An 18,763-nucleotide genomic window follows, 5' to 3' on the forward strand; every position below is an offset into this window, starting at 1 on the left:
GGATGAAGTAGGTAGTAGTCAATGTTAGTCCTATGTAGACCTACTGAAATGAATGGGACTTGTTAGTTGTGACTAATTTAAACCATTCATTTCAATGGGTCTACTCTATGTAGGACTAACACTGGGTACTACCCGGAATTTCCAACCACTGGAAAAGGTTGTGCATTTGCATTTCTGTTTGTTATGCAGACACAGAGGTCTGTCAAATGATAATTAAAAAAAAGGTGGAAGCCTAAGCCATTGATATTTACTCTCTTCTGAAAGCCATCTAAACCTAGTGGTATTCACCTTATCTTGTGCTACATGCACAAGTATCTGCTAAGGGACCCCTTAATATGGACTTAGAGAAGCATAGGCCTTGATAAAGGATTCTCACATTCTTAACGTTTCAGCATTTTGAGTGTTCAGACATCTGATATAATTTACATGCAGATATGCTTGGAAGTCGTCACTATAGCCTAGTTGGGGGACAAGCAAATGGCAAGGAACAGTCAAAAGCAAGACCAGACACGCTTTAATGTTCCATGGAGGAGGGAACTCAAGGTTAGCAAAAGAGAGGGGCGGCTTTCCTCTCTGTGCTCTAGCATTACCAACCAATACAACAGCTCAGGGACAGAAACTCACACAGTATGATAACTTGGAGAAGGTGGGCTAACTCTGCATCTTTTCACCCAAGTCACCTAAAGGCCAGGATGACCACGTGCCTCGCTTTAGAAATCTCAAGGGAGGCCGAATTCACCCTAAATTTCAAGAGGACTGAATGAAACAGGTGGCGATCAAAATGTGAGAAACAAATCTTCACTGGGTAGTCTTCACTGGGCCAGGAGGCACCATGCTTCACTGGGCATCGGTTGCCAGTGCTGAGAGATGAAGTGTAACCACCTATTCCCTGCCCTCCCCCTTCCAAAAACCTTTGGCTCTAGCTTGTTAAAGCGATGTGCTGTGCCCCACGGAGTCTTGCTCCATCCCATTTTCTTTTTATTGGCTTTGCACCTAAGCCAAGGTGAAGAGTAGCCAACTCAAACTAAACATGCTCACTACCTTACACTTAAGGCACCTTGGGTAGTTCTTCATCTTGGGGGCGGGGGGCTTACTAGGACAAAGTCTAAATTCCATAACCCAGTGTAAGGGAAACATCTACAAGGAGAAAGAAAAGAAAAGTGGATAGAGCTTTCTGTGCTTTGAAGTTCATGTAGAGTAGCTGGCTTCTCCTCTAAGCTCTCAGTAGGAAACTAACAACATTTTCAGTATGAGAAGACCACAATGAAGTAAAACAAACCTGCATCCTGGGGAATGTCTACGGCTGCGACGTCGCAGCTCACAAGAACGCAGAAGTAGCCCTGCTGGATCAGACCACCTTTGAGCATCCTGTTTCCCACAATTGCCAGCTAGCTGATTCTGGAGAGCCCAGGCTTAAAGGTAAGAGCCCTCCCTTACTGCTGTGACACCCCTGCCCACCCACATACACATCTAGAATTTAGATGCCACTTAGCTATCATGACTAGTATCCATTGATAGACAAATCGTCCATATTTGTCTTATATTTGTCTCATCAGAAGTACTGGGTTCTGTTCGTACAAGGAGATTTAAACCTGTAATTGTTAAGACACACAGCTATTGGCTGACTGTTTTCAGAGAAGGGAAGCAGCAACAGGGATACAGCAACAGAAAAACATATACATACTACAGGCAGCAGGAGTTGCAGGCCACATTAGTTCCTGCATGCGCGACCTTCGGCCTTGCGCGTCGACGTACACTCCCAAATGGCTGAAGCAAAGCAGGTACTCCTCATTGCTGAGCTCCACAGCACAAAGGGCATCAAAAGACTGTTGTGAGAGGAATGCAAGCGAAGGGTCATTGGAATTTACCAGGTTTATAGACTGTCCATCCCCCTGAATGTTCAAGAGAGAGAAACCAGATGGGTAGCCAACACAAAGCCTGTCTTTGAACAGCGCCATCCACTGTATATTGCCAGGAGCCTGGATTTCATTGAACTTTTTATGGAAAGGTTTAGTCCTGTGAATCTCATAGCAGAGAACCTGCCGTTTGACTGCCACGAACAGACTTGTGGAAGAGCTCTTCTTCAGTGTCCCCGTCGTAATGAACTGGCAGCCTTTCGTTTCAGGAAGCTTAACATCAAAGCTGCCTTCGGATCCATCCAGGGAGGACCAGGGGTACAAGTGAACATGATGATTACGGCCGCAGATAAGGATGATGATCTTCTCTTTGGGAGCGAGCTCTACCTGGTAGACCTTCTTGCAGTCAGCAGCTCGGACGATCACTGTGAGAACAACAGGTGCAGGTGAGTAAGTGGCAAGAGGGGTGTTGGCAGCCTGGGTCATATTACGTGTTAGCGATACAATTACTTATCATTTATGCCCACTTCCACAGTACAAGAAGACATCACAGTTTTGCTCCAGGTACAAGACATTACTAGAGCTTCACTCTCAACCCTTTCTTAAAACTGTACACCAATACAGCAACAGCACTCGCTATACAGCAAGGATGGGCTGACTTTATTAAATTTAAAATATTTCTAGACTGCCTTTAAAGACAAAAGCTCTCCCAAGACAATTTATACGATAAAATCCTACACAATAAAATCCCACCCAATGATAAAACAAGAAACTAATATTAAAACCAACAAACATTTAAAAATCAAACTTCCAGGACAGACAGTACTAACATCTAAAACACAGTTGCCGCTAAAACCCAAGAACACGCCAATAAAAGCAGGGAGAAATCATGATTCAAATCACCAAGAGAAACCCGATTTAAATCAAGATTGCCACTGATAGTTTTTCATCTATTTCTTAGAGAATGCTGCAAATTTGATCACTAAAACATGTTAATTTACAACTAAATGTAGCATTTTACAACATTAAGGAGGGTATATTCCCCCAATAGGGTCATCCTTATGTCCCAAAGCCAGGAGTTTTTCTGTGATAAAAGTGTGGAGGAATATAGGAACTGGAATTACAACACCTTACTTTTTTCTTTCCAGTTCGTTCCATTGTTCCTTTCCACTCTGCCTTCCGCCTGTCTTTTACTATATTGTCCCTTTGTTCTCACTAACTCCACTGCCTTACTTGACTCAGTGCCGCTGCCACATAAATGATGAACAAAAAACCTATCCAGGCTGTGTCTTTGCACAGAGAAACACAGGAACACAGTGCTGGATCCAACAGTCATACATCCAAAAGTCTGTCCTCTCCTCTCCCCTGCAGCTCTCTCCCCACCAATCTGTAGTGAAGGGTCCCCCAACTCTTTGATGTAGATTTGGGGGTGCAGGGGGTGGGCTGCCGGGGGGGGGAGGGGAAACTCATTCCACCAGCAGTTTCCCTTCTGGTGGCAGAATGACACCGTTGAATACAACCCATTGTAAGCTGCCTTTCACTGAGTCAGACCACTGGTCCATCTAGCTCAGTATTGTCAACACTAACTGGCAGCAGCTCGCCAGGGTTTCAAGCAATATTTATTTCCTAACCCTACCTGGAGGCGAACCTGAGATCTTTTGCATACAAAACATGTGCTCTACTCAGTGATGAGGAGCAGAAAATTTTCCAAAACAGATTCTTTCTGCTGAAAACTTTCGATTTTGTAAGCTCATTAAAAACAATGAATGGTTGCTAATAAATACAACATTAGGCAGGCTTGGCAGTTTCAAAGTTCTAATGAGTGTTTTTAAATCCAGTTTAGATACATTCCCCCCCCCCCCTCACAATTTTAGAAAAATACTCATTTTTATCCACCTTGAATAAAACATACTCTGGAAAAAGGCCAGAGAAAACAGGTATCTTACAAAGTCGACAGTTTGCTTTACTTGAAAGCCTTTTGGTCCCAATGTGTTTTAGAAATTATTATTTGGAGCATTTTAATCTAGAAGCATAGGAAAGATTCTTTTGTAATACATTTGGAGAAAGATAAGCAGCCCCTGAGGAAGGGAAGTCCTTTCTGAAACACATTGGACATAAAGAAAACATTTTTTTCAGGCATCCAAGAATATTTTTTTCTTCAGTTCTGGAACACGTAAGCGCCTTTTCCTTTTAGTGTTCCCCCAATTAATTTTTAACATACAAAACAGGAGTGCATTATTTGGGATCTTGTAACAATTAAGACATAGATAATGTGTATTAAATAATCCCAAGTTTACACTCTTGCTTAGAACATGAGGTGTGTCTTATTGGATCAATCCACCTAATCCAGCATTCTTTGCAAGTATCACAGGTACTGTTTTGTCCACCAGAATTTGGTCAGGGGTACACTGCTAGTCCACCTTCTTTTTGCCCATCCTTGCTGCAGAGTGAACACACATTTAAGATTTCCAGCACCAATAAACAAAACCTTCCTATTTCTTGCATCTGAGGAAAGCGAGTATATTTTACATTGCATCTCAAAGGTCAACACACATCAGGGCTATCAGAAAGTTTTTTTCATTAGTAGCTCCTCTTGTATAAAGGAAAGCATTTTCGTTATCAGCACACAAACAGAATAGGAAGAATGGGCCTAGAAAATGGGAAGGCAGTTGATGATGATGCAACATCAAAGAGAATGCTAAACAATTCTTTGACCCAGTTGGAGAGGTCTGGTGGCAGAACAGAGACAGCCAGAAAAAGGGAAGATCGAAAGACGGATTTTAAAATTAATTTAGGATTACAGTGTGTTTTACTTAAAATGAAATATTCTACAAGTACAATATATGAAATATTAATGCTCGGTGTTAATATTAACCAGATGTAATGTGAATATGACTGAATCTTATGAAAGCTGAATGCAGAAATTTCCTTTTGAACTATTTGAACCATTCTCCACTCATTTTTAGTAGTACAAACATTTCAACACTCAACAACCTGGTTCACACATAATGGTGGCAAACCGTTTGTTTGTTTGTTTATTTATTTATTTATTACATTTATATACCGCCCCATAGCCGAAGCTCTCTGGGCGGTTTACAAAAGTTAAAAACATTAAACAGTAAAAAAGTATACAGACTACACCAGACAAGGGGGCATCGACTTGTGCGCACATTCTGCTTAAATAGCCGTTGGTTATTTAATCCACAATTCCCAGGGATGCATATGGAATGTGAGCCGCGTCCGGTTCCTGTAAACAACCTCCAATCTGTGTGACTGGAGGTTGTCAACATGACATGTAAACCCAAAGTGATGGGTTGTTCAGAGACTAACAACTCAGCGGTTAACCCCAAAACAAACCATGGGTTAAATGCTGGTTGTTTATCCCTAAACAACCCATTGGTCTGGGTTTGCATGTCACAAGGAAAACCTCTAATTGCACTCATTGGAGGTTGTTGACAGTTTGCGGGAACACCTAACTAACCCACGATTTGCTGCCGCAACATGTGAACAGGCCCAACTAGTCTTAAAATGCTGGGGGTGATGGTGGTGGAATCAGAGTAATGCAAAATAAGCATAGCATATAAACTGTACAACTATTTTTGTACCTGGACAAGTTACATCACTTCACAGAGATAGAAGGCAAAGAGCATGAACCACTTACATTGAGGGCTCGGCACTTGCAGGAGAAGAACTACATGTTTTTTCTCACCCTTCTGCTGTGGCACAGGTATGGATAACTGTGCCAGCAGCATGAAAGGTTACTGAGGGGAATGAGATGTTCCCCATCCAGCCCTCCCTCTGTCCAATGCACTTTGCTTGTGCTACCTAGATTGGGCAGAGAGGAAGGACTACAAATAGGGCCTGGACGAGAAGGAAGGCAACATTTTACAGAGCCGTATGAGTCTTCCATACTTGCACCCACCGTTCAAGTGGACCGTGACCCAAGAATTTAGGAAACATGTAAACAACTTCATGGACCTGATAAAAAATCAGAACCACCTCCGATTAAAAAGTAACATGTTGCAGTTTCAGGCCTCAGCAAGATGGGTTCAATAAAGAAAAAGAGTTCTGGTTTAGACAAAACAATGCTTTCTTAACAATTAACACAATTATAATAAGCCCATCAACGAGTGAGTTAAACAAAAACTCTCTCTGGTATCTCTCTTCGCTCCTCTGTGTAAAGCTGTTCTATTAATATTGGGCAGTTCAGAAATATTCAAATAAATAAATAAACTTCCCTTCAGCTGATCTCTGTGCACCGAACTCATTTACTTCATAATAGAAAGAGATCCAAACAATCCCATTCAAGCAATAGCAGAAATACCCCACAACACCATAATTTTCCAATTTAATGACATGTCAAGATGCCAGCAAAGTTCTTCCGAACTATATCTTTGAGGCTGGCCTCACAGGAGAGGCAAGCTTTACTCAAACCCTGAACCAGCGTGGACTGGGAAAATCCAGAAGATCTTGGATCATTTTCCTGAGCCAATCTGAGGCCTCTAAAAATGCCTAAGACTCAGCCTCTTAATTTTCTCCCTTTTCAATTATAGAGCAAAATCACCCCATTGCACAGAGGAAATGTAAAAGATAGCAGGGGTGAAGAATATACAAGGGTTATCTTTCTACTATACATATAAAATTTTACAGCAACATAAGTAAAGGCAACTATCAAAATTAAAAATAGAAATGGTCCAAAAAATGAGCAGATCAACAATTGAAGGCTTTCAGAGAAAGAATGGCTTCAGAAAGACAGGGCCAAGGTTGTCCATGAGTCTCTTTATCTCATATACATTCCAGAACATTATGGCTACCACTGAAAAGGCCCTGCCCATTCTGAAGGTTAGGCTAGCCTCCCTGTAGGATGGTACTTGGATCAGGATGTCATCAGGAGATCATATAGGAGTAGATGTAATCTGCAGTTATCAGGACCCAGGTCATTTAGGAATGTAAAGGTCATGACAAGCAATTTGAGTTAGGCCCAGAAACAAATTGTCATCTTGTGTAGATATTGTAGATGTTTTATGGGTATACTGATCCATGCCTGGATCAGTATACCCAATAGAGCAACTAGAGCATAGTTGCTCTATTCTGCACTAACTAAAGTTTCGGAAAAATCTTCAAAGATAGGCCCACATTACGGCACTGTGGTCTGCAATTATGAACACACATCTATTTTTTTGGATATTCTTCTTTTCTCTGGTACAAAAACATATGATACAGTTTATACTTTGCTACTCATTTGTTCCCTAGCAAACATGGTTCAGAAGATCATGCAATTATTTGCTTTGGGAGCATACAAGGTGCAACCATAATTATACTTTTGGAAAGAGTTGAGTTTACTTGCAGAATATGACCAGAGAGAATAAGACAAAAAAATATCCCTTGACTAGAGAAAAAATGGTTTTGATGTCTATTTTTAGCCTATAAACCAGTTATTCATTTGAGATAGTCACTTTTCTGAAAGCTTGTTGACAAGCCATAAAGATTTTTCATTTTCGGTGTAATAAATGAGAGCACAAGCAGAGAAATATTTGTCTGAAAATCACCACTGCCTTCTAGACAGACAGGCGAGAGAAAATCATTCCTGTAACCCAGAGAAATTGTACCCGATTCCAATTACTCAAGTCTATCAAGAGCGTCCATGGAACAAAGAGCTAGGAAATTTCACTGTTGACATTTAAGGTGCTTTAAGAAGTCATGTTTACTCTACAGTGCTGAATTCAAGACCGTGTAAATGTGAGCATCATCATCATCATCATTTCTTACCCGCCTCTCCCTTTGGATCACGGCGGGGAACAACATTAGTACAACAATACAATATCAATCAAATACATAAAATGAATAAAAAGAGCATATAAAACCAATACAATAGTAAAATAACAATCAGGACATGTTAAAATTCTTAGGTTTAAAATTCATCTGGGTAGGCCTGCCGGAAGAGACCAGTCTTCCATGGTCCCACAAAGGGCTCAATAAAAATTTTGGGACTACAAAAACAGGAGCCGGGGTGGGGTGGGGGGAAGGAGGTGCTGCCAAACACCTGGCTGGTCATGAACACATGGGGCTGGCAGATGATAGATTATGCAGCCTTAAAGTGTTTATCACCAACATCTACATGAAACCGCTGGGAGAGGTAATCCGGGGATTTGGGGCTTCGTATCATCTTATGTGAACCGCCCAGAGAGCTTCGGCTATGGGGCGGTATACAAATGCAATTAATAATAATAATAATAATAATAATAATAATAATAATAATAATATGCTCATATCATCCAGCTCTCTCTCTCATTTTCTTCCAATGCCAAAGAAACACTGGAAGCTTTGAACCAGTACCTGAGTACAGTAATAGAATGGTTTTAAGCTAATAAACTGAGGTTTAGTTCAGACATGACAGAGGTCCTATTGGCCAGTAAGTGGGTTTATGCTCTATCCTGGATGTGGTTGCCCTCCGCTACAAAGACCAGGTTCATAAGCTGGGAGCACTTCAAACTGCTCAGGTGGAGGCTATGGCTAGATGCATTTTTGCACAGCTTTAGCTAGCTAGCCACTGTCCCACAGTTACATCCAACTGGATTACTGTAACAAGCTCTCTGCGGTACTGCTTCTGGAAAACATTCTGAAACATATGGTGCAAAACACAGCAGCTAAATTGATTGCTGGAGCTCACTTTGATCATCATATAACTCCAGTTTTGTTCCATCTGAACTAGACTGCAGTTTGTTTCTGAGCGCAATTCCAAGTGTTGATTCTTATCTACAGAGCCCTAGATGGTTTGGGTCCACGTCATTTGAATAACTACTTCTTCCGGTATGATCCTGTCCACCCACTGCTATCTATGCATTTTCAGAAGTGTGATTGATTGGGGCCAGAGACAAGGAATTTCCTACCATGGTCCAAGACTGTGAAAAGTTTGGTTCTCTCTCTCTCACTCTCTCTCTCTCTCTTATGTTTCAGATGAGCTGCTAAGACCTTTTTATTTCACAAAGTTTTTAGTGTTCATAAGAAGCAGAGTCATGCTGAATCAGACCAAAGGCCTATGAAGTTCACCCTTATGTTCACAAAATGGACAACCAGCTGCCTGTGGGAAGCACACAAGCTGGACACTCACGTGCAACAGCACCATCCCACTCATTATCTTTTCTGAATCTAGAGTTATTATATAGCTATCCTGACTAGTAGCCATTAATAGCCCTACCCTCTGTGAATTTGTCAATCACCTTTTAAAGCCATCAAGTTGGTGCCCATCACTACTTCACGTGGTAGCAAATTCCACTGCATGCACTGTGTGAAGAAGTGCTTCCTTTTCTCTATCCTGAATCTCCCACTATTCAGTTTCATGGGAAGGCCCGGGGTTCCGGTATTATGGGATAGGGAGGATATACAACAGTGGCCAGACCCTTAGACAGTTTCCAAGAGTGTGTCACAACTAGCAGCATTGATTATCACAGCTGATTATGCACCAGCATTGAATATCGAAACTGTGCACACTAGGATTTTCATGGATTGTCGTTCTGTCCCATACTGGCTGAAAGACAAGATAAAAACCTGTTGGCCTCTTTGAATTCTTGGATATTCTGTGCCATATGGACTAGCGTAATGGCTCTTATCTGCCTTTAGTGAAGGCAAGAACTTTGTCATCCACAATGCCTGCTAAGTTGGCTGTTTAATTTCAGGTAACCCACAAAACAAGTTGTTAAAATCAATCACATCCAGCTCTCCAGCTAAACAAGTTCTTTGTAAGGAAAAGGATGTTGTATAACTAATCTTTAAAAAAAAAAAAGACTTATGAGATACACCCCTCAATGTACAACTGCTAAATGTTACAAGAACTTACCATCACGGGTCACCTCTACGATGTAGAGTCCTTCTTCGGAACCAATTGCTATTCTATCCCGATCTAATAACAGTGAGAAGAGAAAAAGACTATTAATATAAGCATGTTGCTAACGATGAGCTTCTATTGTTTGAATGGAAAATGTCAATTTGATGATGAAAGTAAGATTGAGGGACCCAATTTGCACATAACAACAATTCCAGGTGGCCTTTTTCAGCACAGTAGTGCCCTCGCTTCAGAACTTCATCCATAGAGAAGCCCACCAGGCGAATACCATCCTCACTTTCTGAAACGACTGAAGACATTTCTATTCCAGCAAGCATTCAGGGATTGTTATTTTAACAAGCCCGGAAATTTATATTGCTGCATCTATATGCTGTGTGGATTTTTTAAAACTGCTCTTAATATTTATTTGTTACATTAAAATTGTTTTTATGTGGTGTTATTGTGATAATTTTGGAAGCTGCCCTTAGGGCTTTGTGCATGAGGCAGGATATAAATACGAAAATAAATTATCTCCCCAAATGAGAAGGACTGTAGGGAAAATCTTCACAATTATATTTTAAGGCTTTGTTAGCGTATGAGCTATTTTTCCTTAAGCTAGAAAGCAATGAGCATAGAAATAAGAAAATTCATTCAAGCACTGCAGATGCCTACTGCAAGTAGAGTTAATCATAATTAGCTTTTAAAAATCAATTAGTGTATTTCACACTACTAGGCTTTTTCTGGGCAGAGATGCAGATGAGGAATAATATATTTAAGAACGGCGATGCATTAGTTCCATTTGCAGCTGTAACAGCCCAGCCCACGATGAAACATGTTGTTATAAGTTGACATACCTATAATAGCAGCAGCTAAGCTGGTTTTAATGAGAGGCAGTGTACTGTCATAGGCTTCCTGTGGAATATGTACAACTTGGTTTTTGAGCTTATTTTTGTGCAGAATAGATTGCAGCCCTTCTAGGATTCCAACCCACTTTCGTTTTTCGTTCTCGTTTTCTGTTAGGATCAGCAGAGAGCAGGTCTTTGAAGGTGAGCCTAAGAGAGAAGCCGTCACCTTGACAGCAAGAGGAAACAAAATGAAAATAGTCAAATGAAATTTTGTTCCCTCTCCCTCCTGGCTAAAGCTACAGGCAAATATGTCACATGCAATGGTTTGTTAAAGGTGACAACTTTAAAAGGAGCAGTTCCTGCATGTTCCAAGTTTTATGTGTAAAATCCATTGTCATGATACCACCTATGCATCCTGACATTTTCCTTAGTACAATGACTTGGCCATTATTTCAGGCTATATCTGGACCTGTTCAGACAACGCACAAAGCCATGGTTATTAGCAAATGGTTAGTGAGTGTGTTTAAACCGTGGTTATATAGCCACCATGGTTAGGAATAGTTTGCACGACATGCTAAGTCATGGTTCGCACAACACACTAAGCCATAATGGCCTGGTTCAGACAACATGCTAAACCATGCTGCTTAACCACAAAATGGTTAACGGAATGCATTGCATTCCGTTAACCATTTTGTGGTTAAGCAGCATAGTTTAGCGTGTTGTCTGAATGAGGCCATTGTTTAGCTCAAGACGCTTAACCACTGTGGCTTAGCGTGTCGTCTGAACAGGGTCTCTGTTTAATGTTTGGCCTCATTCTTGTACTTAAACATTTCCTAACGTGGATCAAAGGGACGGGCATTTGGATAGGGATCCATGACTGAAATGCGGCAAGGCAGAGCTAGCTGTTGCCAAGCCAGCCATGATAGGCTCCCTCTTCCCCTGTTACCTGTCTTCTTACAAACAGTTCTGCACCTTTTTGTAATGGGCTGTGGAAAACTGCTAGAAAAGGAGGATGTTATTTTACTGGCATGGGGTATTGCAAGAAGCTCAGCACTACTCAGTCTAGAGCAAGTATAGCATTTTGTTGCTATTTACTGCATACTACATATTTTCATGTGACATGTGGAAAAATCCTTACCGGTTGGCAGACTGATATTGATGACCAAGCTACCCTGGGGTGAGATAGCTCATCCTGAGGAGCTTTGGTAATGTAATTGTTCTCTGGGTTTGTTAAATGAGTATTTTGGTTCTTGTAAAGTCTGTCAGCTGTCAAAAGCAAAGGATCCTAGTAGCAAAGAGCTGGATTGTATGGGCTATCTGCTACTAGACATTGCACCCTGCTGATTCATTTGACAAGGCAGTATCTTTGCAACAGAGCAGAGGATAGATACAATTGTTTCTGGATTGGGCCACGGCAAGCTTAAACAGTATGCAGCCAGGTATCATTTTGCCTACTACTTGCACTGGGCAAAATGATAAACCCTGCAAAGTATAATCATATGAAATGCACATGTAATAGAGTTGTGTAAACTAACTGAATATATTGTTTCCCGCTTTCTATAAAGTGAGAATACTATAAATTTGTGTAAATGAATATATGACAGCACAAACTGCGAATGATAAAAAGGCAAATTGTAAACACACAACCCACCCTTCACAGAGCAGTTGAAGTGAATGTCAAGCACCCTTTATTAAACTTTAAACAGCTTCCCTTGACCTACGCCGGTCCATTCCATAAATGTGATATTTGAAACTGAGATTTAGCCCAGGCGATACAATTATTCAACCGTCATTTATAGAAGTGAGGCATGAGCATAAGAAGTTAGAGCTAAGTAAAACATGAACTACATGTGCACAAACTGATCCAATAGTCTTACCCTGAATATGCAAGGGACATCTTTGCGAGTTGCATGTATAACATCCGATGCTAGGACTGAGCTCACACAAAAATCTTCATCTCTAGTAAGAAACCAAATAATACAAGTCAACTGAACTTGGACTAATCTATTTGAAAATACAGCCAGATCAAACATTCTCAACCTCCTTTCCTTAGGAAGGAAGCTAAGACATGACTTGGGGCAATTGTGGTTTCATTAATTCAGGGAGATCTTGGGTACACGTAAGCTTGATATAGCATTATTGCTTTGTATCAGAGAAAGCAGGCCAGGAAAAGGAAGGACAAAATGAGAGCGTGGGAGAGCGCAAAGCTCACTCTCCTCTTGTACTGCATACAAAAATGGCCTCTATGTTTTGACATAATGCATAACAATGTAAACAAAGCCTGTGTGCGCCATTTTTATTTTTCTGATCAGCATGACACATTTATGCTCGTTTTCCCTCTGACACAACTAAAGCAAAGGAAAAATTGTGATGTATTACTGCCATGGCCAGGCCAACACAAACCTGAGATCTAGGACTTGACTTGCAACAACTCCTGGCTGAGTGGATTTTCCTTCAGGCACATCATAGAGGAAGAGTTTACAGTCACAGACAACTGCATAGGCCCGCTGCCACCCTTTCTTAACTCCTGTTGGCTTTGGAACCTGTTAACAGGTATCATCATCATCATCATCATCATCATCATCATCATCATCATCATCAATTTATATTCTGCCATTTCCCCAATACTGGAACTCAAGGTGGCTTTACAAAATTAAAACGTATACAATTAAGACGTATAAAAATAAGCATAAAAAAGTTAAAATACAGTTAAATCATCTATAGAATTAAAACATTTAAAAGATTAAAAATCATATGACAAATAAAAGAAATTCTGCGCATTAACAAAGGTCCAGACTATTCCCAAAGGCCTGCCGGAACAAGAAGGCTTTTGCCTGCCTCCGTAAGTGTAGCAAGGAAAAACCAAATGCTGTCCTTATTCTGGCTGCAGGGGAGAAAGGCCCAAAGCTTTGCTTGGGCTTGTTCCAGCCCGTGCACACACTGTGAAACCATGGTTTAGCGTTACATCCTAATGCAGCCATTGGGCCTGTTTGGACAACACACTAAGCCATGATTAGGCTTCTAACTCTTTTGCAGAAAATATTTAATGAGCGTGTTTAAACCATAGTTATGTAGCCACCATGGCTATGAATGGTTCACACAACATGCTAAGCCATAATATTTAGCTCAAGGTGCTTAACCATCATGGCTTAGCATGTTGTCTGCACAGGGTCATTGTAGTCACATTAATACCAAGCATGGGAGTGCTACTACGTCTGGGGGAAAATAAGTACCTTGTTGAAAGAGAGAAAGAAGAAAAAAAACCTCCTAGTGCACATAGAGCCATGCCCCTTTGAGTGCGCACACCAACGATGGAAGCAGAACAACCTCCAAAATGCCAGCCTAGCTTCAAAATGATCTGAAATTACACTGGCGCAAAACCTATATGTGGGACTGCACTCAGACCACAATTTACATCCAACCCCCCCCTTTTTAAATTAACTTCAGGATGTGTATGCTTCAGTCTAGCAACTGGAAAGTATTAAAAGGGGGACGTGACAGAACCCATTTCATCTTTCACAGAATTCTCTCCCGGTTTGCAGTCAGTCGCATTTCAGCTGCCAGTTTCCAGTACTCCATATCAAACCACCTGCCATGCTCACCAGTATAAGGATTAGCACAAAGGGGATTACTATGAATCGTAAACAAAGCCTCGGGGCTTTATCACAATTTGGGAAGATGGAACGGTGTGTGTGTGTGTGTGCGCGCGGGGCTAAGGAAGATCCTCTTCGGCAGTTTGCCCCTTCTTGCATGTCTGATGCTAGTACGGTACAAACCAAGCCTCACACTGTGAGGAAAAGGTTTTTATAATATACCTAGATAATCAAGTGTCTTCCAGCTACTGCAGCTGTCAGGAAGCAGTACACTAAATGAGAGAAAGGAAGCAATTCTATTTTCTTGCTCTTTTTTCACGTTAGCTTCTGCACGAAATTTGTGTTTTCAGCTAAACGCATTTCATGCAGTACCAAAAAAAAAAGGCTATTACTTTTTCATGTTTCACTTCTTGCTTACTCCATATATCCACACATACAGAAAATAATTTAAAGCAATAACCATGTAAGAGATACTACAAAGCCCATCCCTTAGTGGATTGGCCTACCTGTTCCCTCTTTAGCATTTATTTCTGAAATGCTGTTGCATCTTTTTCCTACTTAACTGTCAACTGGGTGTATGCTGGGGAAAGCGGTCTGCTAGGTACCCTGGTCCTGAGATGTTTAGGGCTTTGTAGGTTAACAACAGAACCTTGAACATGTCTTGGTAGCTAATAGGCAGCTAGTGAAGCTTTTTTTAACACAGGTGTAATGTGTACATAGCTGGGTGCCCCACTGAGCAACCTGGCTGATGCATTCTACACTAGCTGCAACCCGCAAACTAGACACAAAGGCAGACCCACATAGAGTGCATTAAAGTAGTCTAACTTTTATTTATTTATTTATTACATTTATATCCCACTTTTTTCTTCCTTCGGGAACCCAAGGTGGCATACATAATCCTCTGCCTCTCCATTTTTATCCTCTCAACAACAACCCTGTGAGATACATTGGGTTGAAAGTCCATGACTGGCCCAAAGTCACCCAGTGAGCTACCATGGCCAAGTGGGGACTAGAACCTGGATCTCCCAACTCCCAGTCCAACACTCTAACCACTACACCATGCTGGCTCTCAATATTAACAGTGCAAAACCAACAGTGGCTAGGCTATCACTACCCCTGGAACGGGCGTCATTGTTATACCAGTTGGGGTTGGCAGTGGGCACGCCAAGCGACTGAGATCAACCAGGGCCTTTAGTGACAAAATTGGATCTAGGAGCCCGCCCAAACTATGAACATGTTCATTCATAGGGAACAGATGGTTTAACTAAACCCAATGCTTTTTAAAATCTGTAATCTGTTGAGGTGAGGTGTAGAAACTGAAAAGAGGGGCTTCTTTTTTAAAAAAAAAAACAGGTAAGAGAAAAAACATTCTGTATTTGTCACAAAGTGCATGAAACAAGTGCAGCGAAGAAACCTTTGCACCTGATATATGATTTATTGCATGATTATATAGTTTCAAATGTCTGTGTACCTAATGATCTCTATAAATAAAAATACTGGATTTGGGGTTAACAATCCAATCCTGCCTAACCTTAAAAGCACTACTGATAAGATCACAATCCCTGGCCCACCCCACAAGGACATCGAATTCTTACCTTAACATAGCCTTTGTAGGCTGTTCCTATGCCTCTTTGAACATCTACTCCCAGGGGCCTCTTGGCTTGCTCTGGAGGTATAGGGCAGACTTGTGGGCTGCTGTCCTTGCAGGAAACATGGCATGCAAATGAACACACTATGGAAGAAAAAGTGAACTTGTCAAAGCTCTTTGTTATTACACAATAAAGTCATAGATCAGTGAGCAACGGCTGGCAGAACTGGGAATACATAGGAACACGGCATTACGCAAGTGCACTTTGCTTCTCCTGTCTATAGTTATGGCAAATATTGGTCAACCATGAGAAACTTCATCGCTTCTAATATTATGCTGTCAAAACCAAGGAGAGAAGATCCATCCATCTCTACTAACAAACACAGCAGAGAATCTTGTAGCATTTTAGAGACTAACAAATAGATAAGCACATGAACCTATGTTAGCCAGGGCCCACTTCAACAGAAGTTTATCTCATGATATATTTGCTTTGTTTTTAAGGGGTTGCAAGACTCTTCGTTGGTTTTAAAAAGTATGCTATTTTTAAATGCCTTCTATGGTCCCTGCGTTTCCATATACTTAAGTGTTCTCAACAGCTGTTACTTGGTGCCATTTTGAACCCATCTAGGAGAAAATTTGAGAACCCATCTAGGAGGACGGAATACTACAAAGATTTAAATGTGTGTTCGTATCAGCTCAAATGAGATTGAATAAAACTTAGATGGTTTTTAAAGATCAATGTTTGTTTGCTTCTGAAATGCTTAAGAAAGGGTTTAAAAACTAGAGACCATATATTTTGGCTTGCCTTGGTAGCCAGCTGAAATTTGTGCTTGCCACTAACTTTTCCCTCGCCCCCAAGGGACTAGAAGTGTTGTGTGGTCTGACCACCGTACTCAGTTTTAGAGGCCAGTACAACTGCAGCGATGCCTCCCACCACCAGCATTATGTTCAATTTTGCAGGCCTCTGAAGCCAAGCATGACTGCATAATTGACCCCTGTCTACCTCTGCAGCTCCAAGCTGGACTACGTTTCATTCTTACTAGAGGGAGAGGGAGTGATATGTGAATTTGTGGACTCCTGTTTAGATGTAACTATTTGGGTCTAACAGTAACTTACAATGCAAAAGAACCTGTTGCAATGATAAAGGGTTATTAATGCCTTTTGGGGCAGGGGGACTGAAGTGAAGGCACACCCACTTTTACACTCAAAAACGTAAATACGTGTGTTCTCAATTAGCGCCTAACAAAATAGGCAGCCATCGTCTTTGCAACTGTGGAAGAGCCCAGATAATATTGCTACTGTCCTCAGAGCAAGTCAGGGCAAGCTCAGGGGTCAGATTTTCCCAGAGCTTAGGGGTCAGACTGCTTTCTAGGCAATGGTGATACTTCTGAGACTTTTTCATAACTGCCAGCTGTAGCAATGGCCACATCAAGGAAGCCCAGAAAAATTATTATTATTATTATTATTATTATTATTATTATTATTTATTTATATAGCACCATCAATGTACATGGTGCTGTACAGAGTAAAACAGTAAATAGCAAGACCCTGCCGCATAGGCTTACATTCTAATAAAATCATAATAAAACAATAAGGAGGGGAAGAGAATGCAAACAGGCACAGGGTAGGGTAAACAGGCACTGGGTAGGGTAAAACTAACAGTATAAAGTCAGAACAAAATCAAGTTTTAAAAGCTTTAGGAAAAAGAAAAGTTTTTAGCTGAGCTTTAAAAGCTGCGGTTGAACTTGTAGTTCTCAAATGTTCTGGAAGAGTGTTCCAGGCATAAGGGGCAGCAGAAGAAAATGGACGAAGCCGAGCAAGGGAAGTAGAGACCCTTGGGCAGGCGAGAAACATGGCATCAGAGGAGCGAAGAGCACGAGTGGGGCAATAGTGTGAGATGAGAGAGGAGAGATAGGAAGGAGCTAGATAGTGAAAAGCTTTGTAGGTCAACAGGAGAAGTTTATATTGGATTCTGAAGTGAATTGGAAGTCAATGAAGAGATTTCAGAAGTGGAGTTACATGGTCAGAGCGGCGAACCAAGAAGATGATCTTAGCAGCAGAGTGGTGAACAGAAACCAACGGACTGATGTGAGAAGAAGGAAGGCCAGTGAGAAGAAGGTTGCAGTAGTCCAGCCGAGAAATAACCAATGCATGGACAAGAGTCTTGGCAGAAGAGACAGACAAAAATGATCGAATCCTGGCAATATTATACAGGAAAAAACGACAGGATTTAGCTACTGCCTCAATATGAGGAATAAAGGAGAGCGAGGAATCAAATATAAAGCCAAGACTACGAGCTTCCTGGACTGGAGTAAGCGTAACATCATTGACAGTAAGACAGAATGAGAGATGAGGAGAAGGTTTAGGAGGAAAAACAAGCAATTCAGTCTTTGCCATATTAAGTTTCAAACGACGATGAAGCAACCAAGCTGAGATATCTGAAAGACATGCCGAGATACGATCGTGAACATCAGGAGAAAGATCCGGAGAAGAAAGATATAATTGTGTATCATCGGCATACAGATGATATTGGAGGCCATAAAGGAGGAAGCATCATGGCAGCAGGGAGCGTCCCTCTTTCAATGGCCAGCGAATGGTGGATGCACCCAAGATGGCAGTTTAATTTTTGATAGAGGTACAAACAAGAAAGAAGAAAAGAGTGGCCTTCGCGATAAGCAGGTATAGCTAAGGACCTATGGAGTACAGTTCAAAATCCCTAAAATTCTAAAAACGCAAATTATCTTGTGAATAGATTCAACGATGTATACTTTGCAAATGTGTGCTTTCACAAACAGTCATGGTGACAAATCAACAATTACAATATCCGAAGTACAAAATCAAAGTTCCAATTGCACTAACAAATCAAGCACTAACAAAGACAGTAATTCCGGATTATACCTTCCATTTCCAATCTTCCTAATGGAAAGTGTAATCCGGAATTACCATCTTGATTTGTTAGTGCTTGATTTGTTAGTGCAATTGGAACTTTGATTTTGCACTTCGGATATTGTAATTGTTGATTTGTCACTATGACTGTGAAAGCACACGTTTGTAAAGTA

General features: G+C 41.1%; 1 protein-coding gene across 4 annotated transcripts in view; it reads right to left on the minus strand.

Annotated features, from left to right (window-relative positions):
- Positions 1–18,763, minus strand: part of CDC42BPB (CDC42 binding protein kinase beta) — a 127,518-nt gene that overhangs the window by 12,315 nt on the left and 96,440 nt on the right. For 3 of the 4 annotated variants that reach the window (XM_063118079.1, XM_063118078.1, XM_063118080.1), the window contains 6 exons: positions 15,712–15,848; positions 12,927–13,066; positions 12,401–12,482; positions 10,533–10,749; positions 9,694–9,756; positions 1,685–2,281 (listed from right to left, as the gene is read on the minus strand). In XM_063118079.1, coding sequence (XP_062974149.1) covers positions 1,685–2,281; positions 9,694–9,756; positions 10,533–10,749; positions 12,401–12,482; positions 12,927–13,066; positions 15,712–15,848 — 1,236 coding nt within the window. The remainder of the gene's footprint in view (positions 1–1,684; positions 2,282–9,693; positions 9,757–10,532; positions 10,750–12,400; positions 12,483–12,926; positions 13,067–15,711; positions 15,849–18,763) is intronic. The other variant, XM_063118081.1, reaches the window with a different exon arrangement.

The sequence above is a fragment of the Elgaria multicarinata genome, chromosome 2, assembly GCF_023053635.1.
Source record: "Elgaria multicarinata webbii isolate HBS135686 ecotype San Diego chromosome 2, rElgMul1.1.pri, whole genome shotgun sequence".
NCBI classification, from domain to species: Eukaryota; Metazoa; Chordata; class Lepidosauria; order Squamata; family Anguidae; genus Elgaria; species Elgaria multicarinata.